This window comes from Bombus vancouverensis, chromosome 17 (genome assembly GCF_051014615.1).
Source record: "Bombus vancouverensis nearcticus chromosome 17, iyBomVanc1_principal, whole genome shotgun sequence".
In the NCBI taxonomy this organism is placed as follows: Eukaryota; Metazoa; Arthropoda; class Insecta; order Hymenoptera; family Apidae; genus Bombus; species Bombus vancouverensis.
The window spans coordinates 5,426,697-5,443,574 of NC_134927.1; the positions used below are offsets into that span (position 1 = coordinate 5,426,697).

Sequence of the window (16,878 nt, forward strand, 5' to 3'; positions counted from 1 at the left end):
TATGGCGACTAGAAATAGCTTGGAAGAGAGATTCAAGATTAATTGGTTTCGCTGTTGATCGTCCATTTATCACGGTCGATTAATCGTGACGTAACGATACCAAGTATTTATCGTTTCAGCGTATTTAATTAGGGCCATCCGTAACAGATAATGTAATTAACATTTAGTTAATGGCGTTCAAGTAATTTGTGTTCGTGCGACGTTTCCTACCCACAGGTTAGTTCGTACGTAAATAAGGGGAAATTTCAGAAGCCAAGGGGATCAGTCTCGTAGACAGGAATTTAGTTCTTAAATAACACGCTCACCTTGTACAATAAATTCTACTGGTTTTTAGATTCTTGTGTATTCTGCTACTTGTAATTAAATTACTAACAACCTTTATTTTACCTGTTAATAAATTTCTACAAGACAGTCGTGACGCTATCAGTTACAGTTTATTATAACAATAAAGTTTATTATAAATAAAACATATTATAATATATAAAAAATATATAAAATACTATAACATATCCTTGCATCGAGCATTTGATATATTTTAATGGTAAACCGTGCATCAAACTCGCGCCGCGTGTCAAACATCATCTATCCGCTTAAAGCACATATTTACTCGTAATTATCACTTGATATAACATATAATATACACGGTGTCCGAAAAGCTTAATCTACAGACAGAAAGACGAACAAAATGTTAAGCAAAGTCTGCGAAAGAGCGCTTTGTTGCAGAGTTATAAATGTTGCAAGCACGAAGCGGGTAACGACGCAGTTATCGAGGCTCAGCGGAATTCTCTTTGTAGAACTTCGTAGCGTAATTAATTCCACTGTTGGTCGATGTAAAGCGCTTGCATCCGAGCGCAACGACAACATTTTCAAACGTGGAATTAAAAGTACTAGATAATCGCTTTATTATATTATTATATTTTATAACTACCAACTACACGCGGTTGTTGCAACATGCTAAAAAGTATGCAATTACACGATAAACACGATGATACAGTGACTTCGCGTACAATATCTGTTTACTGTTCAACTTCCTACAACATTTCTTCCTCCTTTCTGCCTGTAGATTAAAACCTCGTACTGTAGCCGATCAAGTTTGAGACACTCTGTATATTACGTACATCATATTATTTACATGTACAGGGTATCTCAATTTTTTCTTCTGTCGATCAACGTAAGAACAAAATGATATATGAAAATGATATATGAACGTCATTGGAAGCATCGTTCGACGAGTTGAAAAACAAACGACACACGAAATGAACTTACTGCAAAATACGAATAGACGAAAAATACTTGCATCTGCTAGTAGCCAGAAGTGCAGTTTCAACGGGTAAAATAAACGAGAGCCTGGGAAGAGTAATAAATTCAATCTCTCGCCGCTGCTAATCTTGTACTAACAGGAACGATGAACATTTTGAAACAACAGTCGTAATTGGAATTGTAGAAATAGGTGCGACATCCACCGACTGCTACCAGGTGTAAGTATTCCTCACCTGTTCATACCTTGCACCGCAGTAACGCACGCTGCCATACGTTTCGTATATCATTCTTTCTTGCCATAACTTGTTAACGATGCTTCCGATGACCTACGTTTATATGACGTTTCTTCCTACAGAATATACCGGCAACGTCCAGCTGGGAAACTGGGACATCCTGTATATTCCAACATTAATCTTGCGGTCGTCAAATGGCCAGTTTGAAAATTTCATTTCAAACTTTACGTTCATCGGTGCTTCCTTTGTTTAACTTCTGACTTTACGTAAATTCTTGTATCAAGAAAAATCGAGCAATTGATCAAGCGGGTAATATAGAAATTTGCAGGAAATTGAAGGAACAAAGAGCTTGGTAAAATTAGCGTCAATGCTGTTCAAACGTTTCTGCTTTTATTTCTCGTGGTTCCTCATTTCATTCAAACGCATATAGTTTCACGATCGATGTCTCGCGAAACAGACACAGTATCGAGCCCGGAAAAGTCGAATGCATAGGTCGAGGCATAAATCAGGCGAGTAACGCGAACGAAGATGAATGTTCGTCAATCATCGAGCCGCGCGGCGATAAATTAAAGGGCGGAGGGAGGAGAGCTCGCGTTAAAACGCTCGCGTGGCCGTCATTTCGGCATTAAACATACCGAAAATGGAATTATCGCGCGAAATAATACGCGACCGGCGCCAACCAATCGATAATTGCTGAATTTCTGCTCGGAGATCGTTGGCTCGGCCGCGACAATCGAATCGAATCATAAACCCGGCCCTGCTATTAAAGTAAATTAATGTCTCGACTAGATTGCACAGAAATGAGCGTGCTCGAGTCTCGTCCGTCGAGATTTAATGGCGAATCAAAAAATAATTGCAAACTGGCTTTGGTACAGCGAGATCATACGGAGCTATGTTGATCATTCTGCTAGAACAAATGCCATTTAAAATTCCTATTTCTTTTCCTAGGTATTTTTTAAGTTTGAAGGAATTTGATTTTCCGGGGTATTTGCGTGGATGCATTTCGATCGAGGTTTTCCCGAATTAAAGTTGCGTAAAAGACTATGACCTTTTACCTTGCGTTGTGTTGATGAAAAATTACACGGTTTGTGGATATTTTTGTATAATTGTTTAATTAATTGATTGTATTAAGATTATCGGTAAAGAGTTATCAGTAGACTGCTGATGTCCACGCAAATGTAAATTTTCGTATATTTCGTTGAAGAAATAAATTCTTTTCTATTTTGTTAGAGATAGTATTTTACTTTGAATATTTTCTGTATTCTGTGCATTTTTACATATTTCAATCCTTTTCATGAACATCCGTAATCTGGTCACGAGTATCGACAAAATTATAATCTCGTGGCTAATAATGATAAATAAATATAGTGACAATTATAACGAGACACTCTCACTAGCATGGAAATTCAATAAAAATGCTTAAAATCGGGCGAAATAAATAAAATGTAATTACGATACGTATAACAATTTTAGCCGGCTTAAATTATCATCTGAATTCCCAAATCGAATTCCACGATTACATTTTATTTCCACGGCGCATTGATTTTTAATATTCAATTACGCGTGCATCGTGATTATCGTTTATTACATGCTACGTTCGTTTATCCGTGATAATTCTTTATTCATCGCACTATAATAGCAATTCACGATCTTCTCGTTGCTCTTTGATTCTCGTATTATCGAGAATTCATAACGGGTGTACATATATTGAACGAACGTTTTCCAGGCCGAAGATTTTGCTAATTGTTAAAGTAATCGCGAGTTCGTTACGATATGAAACAGCGATACGGCAGAATAAGAATTAAAATCGGCAGCATCGCATTGTATAATTTCCTTTTAATTAACGTGAAAATTTTCGAAATTCACTGAAATACAAAACCATCCTCCGATTTACCAAATATCACTCCGCTGATATACTTTAGTCTCTAAGTATTACTATCATTTAGGAAGATTCACGGCGGGTCATAATTTACCCTCGTCTATTTCATCGCAATATTTTGTTCTCCGTGGAAGAAAGTGTTTGATACATTGTCCTCCGTAATTTTCTCGTAACTTGCTCCAGCAAATATATCTTCTGATTTTTGTCGACGTATCACTAACTTAACTTATCGATACCTTCGAATATTCTTGGAAAGTTCTTTATGGCAATTCCTTGATATACGCAAAAGCGAACACTTGTGACTTTTCATTGCCAGTCTATGACAATTGATGTAAATTTATATCGTTTAACAATGTCTACATTTTTTAGAATTACGCGCATACTTTGGTGCATCGAAATTTGCCATAAACATCCTACCATCTAATCATCACTAATGTTCTTCACTTATCAAACTACTCCCATCGTTATTAATTACTTTCATTATCAAAATCATTTCTGTCGTCTTGCATACGTAAAAGCGAATATTTGTGACTTTTCATCGTCAGTGTATGAACGTTTATGTGAATTTATATCGTTTAACAATGTCTACATTTTTTAGAATTACGTGCATACTTTGTTGCATCGAAATTTGCCATAAACATCCTACCATCTAATCATCACTAATGTTCCTCACTTATAAAACTATTCTCTTCGTTATTAATTACTTTCATTATCAAAATCATTTCTGTCGTCTTGCATACGTAAAAGCGAATATTTGTGACTTTTCATCGCCAGTCTATGAACGTTTATGTGAATTTATATCGTTTAACAATGTCTACATTTTTTAGAATTACGTGCATACTTTGTTACATCGAAATTTGCCATAAATATCCTACCATCTAATCATCACTAATGTTCTTCACTTATCAAACTACTCCCTTCGTTATTAATTACTTTCATTATCAAAATCATTTCTATCGTCTTGTACTTTAACATAAATCCGCATCATATTCATAGCATTCGATCCTCTGATGCAACTAATGCATTAGAAAAGTTGTTGCCACTTTAAAACGGAATTACACTGTCCGCCGCATTTACAGCGAAGAATAAAATTAACCAACTGTTGGTTATCGCTTACGATATATATAAATTGATAGATTTTTGCGTTAAACGCAGATCGCAATAATCGTCTGGCGAAGGGAAGCTTCGCGCGCCTGCTGCGAAAAACATGGAATTTTAAACGAAAGCGTACAACTGCAACGATAAATTAGCATAATGGCGATGTGGAAATTGGAAGGCATCGTTAATTAAGAATTAACGCGCGCGCGAAATTCAATGAGCGGAATTGCAGGATGGGATTCGTTTTAAGGCCATAAAGTCACGATAATTTATTCGCCGTTCGACGTACATACGTCAGACATTGTAAGCCGCGTGAAACGATGCGAATGTCGGCCGATAATCAAACGCGCGTTGGCATCTGGAAATAATCGGCCCAATAAATCCGCGATACCGTGAAATTCCCGCTATATTCCACTTCTCTTTTCGAATTCGTTGTCGGTTACAGCGACGCGGATAACGAGCTGGTCCGCAGCGATTCGAAGTTAGTCGGTCGTACGGCGCTAATTGTTGTTTTGCTAGTCTCGGCCGGAAACCATCGAACAACGTGTGTCGATACAGAGGATAAATGAAGTTTGGTCGAAAGCAACTCTCGCTTCTGTTGCGTAGAAAAGTCGGGAAATTTGGAAAGAAAGAAGAAGCAGGGAAATCGTGGAATTAGCAAATCCATCCAATTGGCAATATGTTTGAAATTGCTAAAAACATGGAAACATTATTATATTACATAGGTACTGATTTATTTTTGTTATAAAAGTTTCATTGTTTATTTATAATTACGTTACATATAGACGGTATTTATTTATTTGCATTACAGAAGCTTCATTTTTCATACGTGTTTGAACATATTCAGCTGCGAATTACAACTTGGTAGTTTTGGTAATAACTGAGAGCGATGTAGTATCTCGGGAAATGTGAAAGTCCTCGGGAAATGTTTTAGGAAAACGTTTTGGGATATTACTTTCAACGGATTTCAATTTCCAATTCGATACACCGCGCCCGGTTTCATTCGAGAACAGATAAATTCGTCAAATTGCAGGGTTGTTAATATTTTCTTCCTCAAACTTAGCGTTTCCTTTCAATAATTGCTATTAACTTTTACCCAGAGAGAAATATTATCGTACAAAGCGAACTCGATCATCCGATCCTCGGGAAAATTTATATAAAATCGCTGTGAATAGCTGTAAATCGTCACGATGCGTTTAGAATAATTCATCAATTAACGATAATTAATTAATTAACTAAGGCTACTATTTAAGTCGATTAGATAAGTATAATTCTAACGGAATTTTATCAGGAAGCATCGGAAGGACGAAGCAAACCATCAGCAGACTCAACGATCACTAATCCATCTTCTTTTCCAGGACTGCATTTTTTTTTTTTTTTAGGTATTTCGAGAATAATCGAAATAACGCGACCCTTTCGTCAACGTTTCGCATTCCCACGATTATCCTCCTTAACAACCTATGAGCGTCGCGACGCGTTAATTATTCGCGACTTTCTTTCGATCCGTGTGCCTGTTATCTGTCGTTCAAACGAATATAATTTATCCCCCGAATTAGCCAGACGAATCGTATGGACCAAGGTAACGAGCGTATAGAGAATAAAGTTGAAAAAAAAAAAATAAAAAGAGAGAACCAAAGAGTCGAGGAGAAATCCGAAATTCGACTAGCCGTGCGAAATCAGACGAAATTTCTAAAATCGATTCTCAATGTTGTTGCCTCTTGCGCGCCTTCGTGGTCGTGGTCGAAAATCGGGCCGAACTCACGCAATTGGATCTACACAACGGGTGTTAAGAAGGCTGCGGCGACAATAAGTGCAAGGCGACTTCACGGCGCCGTGGTTACCTTCACCAGCCCAGAGTCCCACCTGGTAAGCCTCAGTATCCAAAGCTTTCAAAAAAAAAAAAAGAAATGAACGATTGAGAAAAAAGCAAGTAAAGAAAAAAAAATGAATCTAATAACGAAAAAAAGCAAGAAAGATTGATTGAATGAAGCACAACAGAGAGCTCGCAGCCGTAAAGCGCGCTCTCTTTGAAGCTGATTCGCCCGGCCACTTGATACGCACCTGTATAATTATTCTATATATATATATATACGTATATAATTGGCTAAATCTCACGCGAAACTTAGCTTTTTAGCGAGGAGCGATCACCAGAGCACCAACTTTTCTTCACCAACCACTCACGTACCCTGCTCCACTCTCTCTCTCTCTCTTTCTCTCTCTCTCTCTCTCTTTCTATATATATATATATTTCTCTTTCTTTCCATCTTCTGTTTAGTTTCTTTTCTTTATCTTTTTTGTCGAGAGAGACTCGCGACGCGGTGGAAACGAGGGGAAATCGGCACGACGATGAAAAGTTTCCAGTTTCTCTTCCTCAACTGCCATCCAGTTTCTCGATTATGGCCTGCAACCCTGAAACCCACCCACCCATCCCGCCCCCTAGCCCAGTCTGCTTCTCGACGACTTGAATGATCAAGCAGCAGCAACTGGGTTAGCTTCGGTACCGAGAGCACACTCGAGCAGATGGAATTTTTCCTACAGACCGACCTTTTCCATCGAATTTTTTCCAACGATCTACAATAAAACGACCCGAATCGTGTTTTACTATAACAGCGTTTTAAAGCTGATATTTTCGCCGGCGAAGAATTAAAAGGCAAGTTAGAAAAGTTATTAACGCGGAACACGTGGAAAGGGTCGATGGAATATTGCCCACTTGGATCGCGTGCTTCAATTCGGATGCTTTCGCCAAGTCGTCGTGCCGATTTTTCCTCGCTTCCCCGCAGGCTTTCTTGTGGAATGGTTAGGAAGTCTGTCACGATTTGTATATATAGTTCACGCGTGGGGATCTTGCTCACGATCTTAAAGCCTAGCCTTCATAGGTATACACCACTGGTCACTGCACATGCACGCAATAATCTTCGCTCCTCTCGTTATTGTCATCACTGTCACTCATCTCGTCACGATCGCCGACCTCATCTACGTCATCGTCGCGATACTCGCGCTCGCGTTCCCTTCAAATCCAATTTCTCATTAATTGCGCGCGAAAGCAAGAAAGAAGTTGGATCCGACACGCGTCTGCTCGCGTTCATTATTATCAACATTATTATCGTCGTATAATACGAAATCGATCGTTGTCAATGTGTCTAGCGCGAAACTGTTGTAACGGGAAGAAAAGTCGTAGAGTCGTAGAGTTCGCGGGAACGCTACGCTCGAACGTTGGCTGACTTTTCCATCCGACGATTAATTGCTCGCGAAACGAATCGCTCGATGTTTGATTAACCGTGACGCGACGTGAATCTTGGACCCGGCTACAGATATACTCATTTCATCGAACTCATCCTCTGTGCCTGGTGGAATGAGCGACTAATAAGCGTCTGACAATTGCCTTTAGCTCGATGCACTTGAAAGAATGCATGAGAAAAGAGGAACGGAACGAAACGCACCGCCTGCATGTTGACGCAACAAAATCTACGTCTAATTGTTCTTTCAGGACGAAAACGGACCGCGTTCCATGTGTGAACGCGACACGGACCATGTTTGTCCTTCGATCACCGGCTGGCCATCGTCATCGACGACGATTCGCATTTTTATTTCGATAGACTTTGCTGCAACACACACGTTCGCGGTACATGGGAAAGTGGGGAAAATGGAAGACAGCGGTTTCACGTCGATAGGTTTCGTCGCCAGTTCTCGCTGACGACTAGCCACGATACTTGCACAAATTATTGTCGGCGTTACGTTTAGTCCTTTGGTGACGACTCATCTTTTTCATCGCGAGGCGAGAACATTTTCTTATCTGCGATGTGCAGAGTTTTCCGTTTTTTAAAACTTTGAACTTTGAAGAAACTTTGTTCCTTACGGCGCGCAGTAGTTCGTAATACGATCGAATCAATTGAAATTGAAATTGAAAGTGCGAAGTCGCTGGTTAATTCTCGTTTTCTTTCTCGATAAGGTATAGTTCGAAAATAACGGTACATGTGACCATTTCTTCGCACAAAAGTAGGTCAAAAGTATAGAAAAATATCGTCGAAGTGTCTTCATTGGAGATTTAGGTTTCGAGAAAATCAATTTCGAACGTAATCTGTAACGTTCAGCTAAAGTATCTTCTATGAGAACTCTGTCAAACTGTTTAAAAATACGAATATCAGATTTTTTCACGATTTTTTGGAATTAACGTAGACTTTTATCCGCGCAGAAGGATGATCATTTAGTTGGATTGCGCTTGATCACACCGCTTTAATTAAAATTCTCTGTACGTGGTGTATTTACGTATGTAACACGTTACAGGTAATTGCATCGATGAAATTTGAAAAAGTTGATGAAAAATCTCTATTTTCTCGAGTTTCTATTTATTTGTACGGAAAGAATGGTCTTTTGACCGCGTGTGACAGAAATTTTGGCCACATCTTGAGTCTCTTTTTTCGATTCGACGTTTAAACCAATGAATCGACTGGAATAGAAAATTCGACTGTTGAATTATCGAAAGGGAAAATTTGCTGAGACTTTGAAACGCTGAGTTTCGTTTCGCAGTTAACTGAGCCGTGGGAAATGCATTGGAAAAACATGCGAACTAAGATAAGCCCGACTTCGAAACAACAGAGACAAAGAATTAATTGGCTGAAGTAGAATGGAAACTCTGGACTATTTGGTCGTTAATTAAAATATTTAGCCGTTAATTAAGACATTTAGCTGCAGCTTATATTAACGAAGTACTCGATAATACGATACACGTACTTTAGATAATCCCTGTTTAATACTGCAACAGTCATCCATAATACTTGAATCAGTTATCAAAGTTACGAGAACAAAATTTCAGATTCATCGAACGACTGGCCTAATTAGCTAATAACTATCCACATTATCAAACCGCTATATTTATTACCGTATCTTCGATAGCTTGTATAATTTACGTATTTTAATTTGTTACGAGAATAGAATATCGCGTTCGCTGATGATGGATCGACCTAATTAGCTATTAATTATCGAAATTATCGAAACATCGTTCGTACCAGGTATCTGCATTCTACGCTTGAAATCGTCCAACACTTCATTTTCTCAAGTTAATTTTCACGCTTCTAACTTGGACGAATGATCTTTCCAAGATAGGCGCAACGTCACCAGCGGATCAAACGTAACGCGGTGCTGTTTCAGCTATTTCCAACTCGCCGATAATTTAAAATTCGATCGGTCGTAAGGGAGGAGATTTTGCTGAAAAGAAACGGGCAACGAGGGCAGAACGAGATTGCGGAAATTCTAACGCAAATGACAAAACGAACGAACATTCGTCAGAGCCAGAATCTTTGTTCGACGTGGCGCGAACACTCTGCATACAGAATAACGTGACTCGTAGGAATTTAGCGTCGTTTCCATCGCAACGAGCGACCGTCGAAAGCGGCTAAACCTTGTTGTTAAGCGGAATAACAGGCCACGAAACGTCGCTGGGTCATCATCGTTCTTTCAGCTATGGGAGGAGTGCATAAGGTTATCGGTGCATCGGCGACCAGTGCGAGAAGATCGAAAGAAAATTTGGACATGCAACCTCGACGTTCCATCAGTTCAGCTTGTCTCACGATCGTTTCACCTGTACCTACACGTACATTGCGTACACGTACCCTCACACATTCCTACCATACATTTATATATATACACATAAACATACATATACAATGTGTTACATGGAAAGACGTACACTGTCCCCTTTTTGGTTCTCTCACCTCGCGAGTAAGCTCTGTCTGTCTGTCTGTCTCTCTCTTTCTTTCTCTTTCACTCTACCTCTACCCTTCTTTCTCTCTCTCTCTCTCTCTCTCTCTCTGTCTTTCTCTCTCTAAATTCTCGTCTACGAAGCTCGGGGTGTAGCAATGGGTCGCGTAACCACGACACCAATATCGTAACTCTTGCACAGCTGCAGCACGGTGGGGCTCTGGGTAAGAAAACACGAAATAACTTTGAATATACATATATTTCTCGATTACTCGGCTACCGGTGTGCCAAGTTTCCGGTGCAACGAACTCCACAACTCCTTCCACTCAGCTGTTAACCGCCGTGCAAAAACACGGCGCAACTGTTTCATTGCAAATCCAACGAGTTCACATTCTTACGCGTTTGATACAACGTAAACGTTCCGCAGTGGTATCGATCTCTGATGACGTTCTCGAGGAAATCGAGTCGTATAGTGCGCTCGGTACAGTGATCATCGGACCGAGGATGACGATGGTTTCACTGGCAACCGATTTCGACAGTCAGTTGCATTCTGTTACGTTTTATTGCGCAGCTTCAGACTTATTCGATCAGTCCTCCTATCGTGTAAATTAAAGAGATTCTAAGGCAGCAAATATCGTTGGGAAATTTTGTGTCGATACATTTCCTTACTTTTTTCAATCCCACGTCGGTCTAATCGAGGAAATTCTGCTCCTTACAATTAGTTTCTTATTTGCCACCAAGAGTCAATGGGTCGATTTATGGACCGAAATTAATAAATCTGTACGTGTATACACGTGGTGATGTAAGAGAGGAAAATTGAGAATGTTGCGGAGTTATCTAAATAAAGCTTGGAGCTTTCTAATTATATCGTAATTAAAGGAATTCCACTTGCTACGAAATCACACTGGAAAACTGTAATTCAAAGCATTTCTAGCAGCAGATCCAATTATTACCAGTGTTTCTATTGTATAAAGTTCTACATTCGCACGTGTAACTCAGGTGAGCTCTACGTATTATAATCGAGCGTACAGTAACCGGAGAAATTCTACCTGCTACTCATCTAACGTGATACTTCGATCAACGGTATCCTAGAAATCAGACGAATAGAAAAATTCAATGTCTGTTTCTTCGTCAACAGTTATGAGTCGAGAAAGAGCCACTTTCTAGATTTCCTTAGCGATTTTACCACGCCACATGGTCCAAACCTAATTTCACATTTCCACGATCTAAAAATCTCCAAAAAAAGGTCCAATTCTCTGTCCGCGTGCATCGAATTTTGGAAATCTGGTCTCACAGAATCATCCATACAAGTATTCTCTGGTCCATAAATAAGTATCAGTCTTGGGTCAAAGTCCAATTTCGCAGTTCTCTTTTGTAAGTTGCTTTCTCTTCTCGCAAACTGTGGCCATTTCCTTATCCTCGTTCTTTCTCTTTTTTTTCTGTCACGTCGCGGAAAAATGTCGAAGGATTTCGATTTTCTTGTATGAACAGAAGCAGGATAAGGTAGACGCCCGAATCCATGAGGATGCCGAAGATATAAATTTCGAGCGCCACGGTCAAAGTACTTTTAACAAAAGGCAACGTTATAGGCCATGGCATAGTTCCTTGCGGTTATGCATCCACCTATAACGTTGCGCATCTAGCTGGAAACTTGCAGCTTACACGAAGCAACTTGCGGTTGCCGCAACTCGCCAGGAACTTTACTTCGACAGCTCCAGGCAAATGCAGGCACAGGCAAGTACATGGAAAGCCGCAGCGAGGGTGCATCGTGACACTGTTAAGGCGAACACCGTACGCTCCCCCTTTGCACTTTAGCCAGGCCAAAGGTCGTTTGTAATACTTGAAACGAGAAAGCTTCAGACTCTTTAAATTCTTTGTCTTCGGCACATAAATCACTCGCCGTATGGCTTCTCGTGTTGGTGTCGAGAATTATTCTACGGATGTGACCCACTTCTGCGAATGTGTCTCACTTTCATTCCGCCAATATGAATATACAGGGTGGTTGGTACAAGCGGGAAGGGGGTGATTCTACGCGAAAAAAGAAGTCGAAAATGTAGAATAAAAATTTTTCGTTCGAGGCTTTGTTTTCGAGAAAATCGACTTTGAATTTTCGGTCGGTACGCGTGCATTTTATCGCGTCTCGTTATAACGGATCTCACTGTAGACAATTGATCTAATATGGCTCCATAAATAAAAGTCAAGCGGAGTTAAGTCAGGAGAGATTCGGTCATATTGGAAGTGTTTATCAACATAACGTCAATCGAGACAACGATCTACAGTGAGACGTGATAAAGTGCACGCGTACCCACCGAAAATTCAAAGTCGATTTTCTCGAAAACAAGGCCTCGAACGAAAAATTTTTATTCTATATTTTCGACTTCTTTTTTCGCGTAGAATCACCCCCTTTCCGCTTGTACCATCAGTTACCAACCACCCTGTATATTTCCTACAGAGGAATTTTCTGCAAACAAAAAAATGTATGTCAGCAAAGGCAGCAAGTTTGAAGAGAACATTGTTGATAGTCCAGTCGTTGGAAAGCTGGTTCGTCTGAGAAAAATTTTAACAGTCCGAATTGCTCTCACAGAGAAGAGGTTGAAGTCAAAGTGCATAAAATAAAAGTTATAGGTAGAATAACAATGTAATAAATATTCCAAGGTACCATTCGACGTCTTTAAACGTAATTGTAATTCAGTAGTTTCATAAGGAGAGGTTCCCTACTCTCATGAATATTTATTGCCAACACTTGGCTTTTATACGTTCAAATTTGGAAGATATGTAGCTGTCGTAAATGTAAATCCTAAAAATGTACCTATACATCCATTTCGTCGTGAAGTACCACGTTACTTTATTTTTCTACCATCTATGCTGGATATTGAGAGATAAAATTCCAAGACTTTAATGGCTTACTGTAACTGCTACGGGCAATGCAGAATGTAAAGGATATAGTAATTACAGAAACGAGAGAAAATATCGTAGCACGGTGGAAAAAAAGGCTTGTTAATATAAAAATTATTATCGTGGAACAGAGAGTAATTGGACGTGACTTGCTTCAATTTCGATGCAGCAATGGCTCGGTGCAAGAAGTGGGCAGTGTCATATTTTTGCAAGAAACGAGTTAAACATGGAGATTGGTATTGAGTTTGCAGACGTTTGAAATTCTGTATAAAAAACGACAATTTCTGATTCTATGCAGAAATGATTATAACGACATTTACATAGCTAATGTAAGCATTTTTCAGAAAATAAATTATCTGCGAAAAATGTGAAACGTGGTGAAAGACACACATATCTTTGATTCTCTCGTCTGTATTAAAAAAGAAATTTGAAAGGGCAGCTAAATATCGACATTGGTACTTTTTGCATCAAGCCACGGTAAAATATACTAATTACACATATACTTGCAAACATTCTGCTTGTTTCGTTTATTTCGTTATTATTATACAATAATATAATTCAACTACGTTTTTCTCTATAAAAATGAAGGAAACATTTCAAATATTTTTAACACACAAGACAGATTAAACTGACAGTTTTCATCGATAGATATCGATTGATTTTCTCACTCCTCTCGGCAATAGCCGCAGGCTTTTCAGCTTCGCACTTTGTCTTTTAATACCCTGTGTGCGTTATATTATACGAACGCAATTAACGAGACTCGGATCGAATCCGTAGCAATCAGTTTCGATTGAAGTTATCGCATACCTGCGAACCTTCCTTGCTAATTTCTATCGACATATTTCGAGCCACTAATCAATCCACGAGTCCTATCCTATCAACCTTAATCTCGCGGTTTCTCCAAGAAGTAGACGTTCCACTATGACAGCTGACAGCTCTTGATATTAACGACACCCAGATACATCTCTATTCAGCAGAAATTCACATAGATCGAATAACGTAATAAGCTTGCTGGCAGATACTCCCTCGTGATCATGATGTATATGCCAGCACATAAAACAGGATACTTATTTAGCTGGTTTTTCTCAAGAATATCGTGTCTGTTCATCCGTTCTTGTTTCATGGTTATCTCGAAAGCGTAAAAGATTTATTATACTTGGAGAAGCATGTGGAATATAAATGCAACTCCTTTGGTTTCCCAATGTTGTGCCTTGACTTTTAATGTATTAGCTTGAAAAGCATTATATATTCGTAGCATTTATTTATTGAAAAATTGATAGACACGTGGCGAGCGAGACTCGTGTTATTATTATTGGGTTGGCAACTGCGAATAATTCAGAATTGCTTTTAATTTTCTAACTTTATAATCCTCGTACAATCCTGTTGTTTCGCTGATGTAGGCTGTCGATTATCAAGTCACAAAAATAGTATAGTAATTATTCGTCGAACCTAATGTCCTATTTGATATTTGTAATATGAATTTTCCATTTCTGTTTAATTCGTCCACGTACTTTCGTTCGCCTACTAGGTTGGCAACTAAGTGATTGCAATATTATTTCTTAACTCTGTTGCATAGTTTTCGTCATTTTGAACGCGATAGCACTTTCCTATCGAATCAAAGGATTTTCCAAATTTGAAAACACACGGGGCAAACTCTCAGTCGACGTTGTGTGATTTCTTGCCTGAATATTGTGTGCAAGTTGGAAGCAGAAAATATCGAAAGCTTCGCTGTTTGTTGAAACGAAAGCTGCATTGGAGCATACAAATTTGAGAACCAGCGGGATTAAAATAGAAGCTTCGAAAATACGAAGAGAAAGGTAATCTTGCTTGGAATATTTTTGCTTGTTTTAGCTGTCGAGAACGTTGTTTTCGAGAGAGATAGCGTCGGTCAAATGTTAGCGATATAGTAGGCCGTAACGAAACGATTTCGTTGCATCCTGATTTTATTTCGACAGCGGAAATAAGCGGAAAATTGGAAATCACTAACACAGTAAATCGTGGATTGTCGTTTTTGTGCCGCAGCAACAAATATACTGCACTGTATAAACGTAGTAGGAAATAAATTATCTTCTAACTCGAATATCCCATAAAATATCCATTCTATCGGATACGTTGTCCCTCCAATTTCTATTTCTCAATCGTTATAACGAAATTGAAATTTTCAAAATGGAGAAATAATGCGTATCATTGAATCGTGAACTTTGGACGATATATTAAAAATTCCTTTCTACAAATTCAATTTATCGCAATATTTTCTACGCTTTGCTTTACTAAATCATCATCGAAATACAGATCGATAAGTTTATTTAGAATATCCTAATCTCGTTCTTTTTGTAAACTATGTCGTAATTCTTCTGAATTTGCAAATTTTTTATTACAGCGTATATTTGCAAAAATATCTAAAACATTATTCCACCTTTCTATAATATTCATAAAAGGTATCTGCATAATAAAAGATTGCCCAAAAGTTTCTTTCGTTTTATTTATAAAGAAATAATAAATGCACAACGTCTTCTCTTTTATATTATTTCATCGAATTATGTATGATCAATTTTGTTCTATCGAGACAATATGCATATTGGAGTAGTATCTATCTAAATAAAAGTTTCTTTCGTTTTACAAGGAAATAATAGATGCACAACGTCTTTTGTTCGACATTATTTTATAATATTTTATAATCAATCAATAATACAATGAATCAAGTATGATCCATTTTCTTCTATTGAAACAATATGCAAATTGGAATAATATAAAAGAAACGAAAGAAACGTTTGGGCAACTTAAGTATAAAAATTCACTTTTCCCAATTAAAAGAATGTCCGACAATTCTAATTAACGTAAATAAATGTAAAGCAAACATCTATTTACAATTCTACGCTTAAAATAATCGAAAAAGTAGTTGAACAAGTAAATCGTCAGACCAGACCAACGTTATAAAAAAATAAATGTCGTTTTAGCCTTTTTAATCTTTCAACGAGATTTCTAATTTCTTCCAATATGAATGAAGCATTTGGCCGAATAATATCGCCTTGCACCTCGGTGACCGATTCGTCTAGGGATCGCGAGGAATGCGGTTTCAGGATGAATCCTCGACCGGTGCAACCCTCGGTGGAACAGGTCGTCCAACCTAACCTTGGCTTCCGACACGTACCATCCCTTGCATTTCCCTTCGCTAACAACGTAACTAACTTGTGGCCCTGGCTAGTATCCCTCGAATCTGCCACGAGCTGTGCAACTACCTCGTCCCAGCGCGTCGTCTCCAGTGAAATTGATCTGAAACCGGGGATCTAGCGCCTCGTATCGTGGCCCAGAGGTTACGTTGCGACCCGATCAATATTCCAAAGTTGGACAAACTGACCGGTTTCTTCGACAGATTTGGCAAACGTTTCGGTAGGAATTTTGTTTTATTTCTGGAAAATAGCACGGCATTATTTAAGGCTCAAGCGGCCAAATTTGTCGAAACGATGGGTTTCCTTTATTTTTGGTGATGATAGGTGAATTAACGTCGATCTTTAACGAAGATGAAATTCATGGATTTTGAGTGAATCACAGAGGCGTACGTATGAAATAAAATCAAAGGGGTGTCCTGAATTAGAATGTTCCAAAACTGCGTCTTTTTGTGACTTTTTTTTAGAAGAGAAAGAAAGAAATGAAGTTATTGAATTTTCAGCTATGGTTTTGTATATATTTAACGAATACAACAAAATTTTTTTTAGGTAAAAAAAGAATTATAAGCCTATTTCATGGGCTGCAGTTTTCAATCTGCGTGAAAGATCCACCTCGTAATTCTTGACTGAAACAAAAATCCAAGAAAGG

At 38.6% G+C, this 16,878-nt stretch overlaps 1 protein-coding gene across 1 annotated transcript in view; it reads left to right on the forward strand.

The window, feature by feature from the left end:
* The window catches only part of Nrx-1 (neurexin 1), a 600,022-nt gene that overhangs the window by 400,911 nt on the left and 182,233 nt on the right, over positions 1–16,878 (forward strand). Inside the window, exon 11 of the mRNA XM_033349833.2 lies at positions 6,262–6,336. Within this exon, the coding sequence (XP_033205724.2) occupies positions 6,262–6,336 (75 nt within the window). The remainder of the gene's footprint in view (positions 1–6,261; positions 6,337–16,878) is intronic.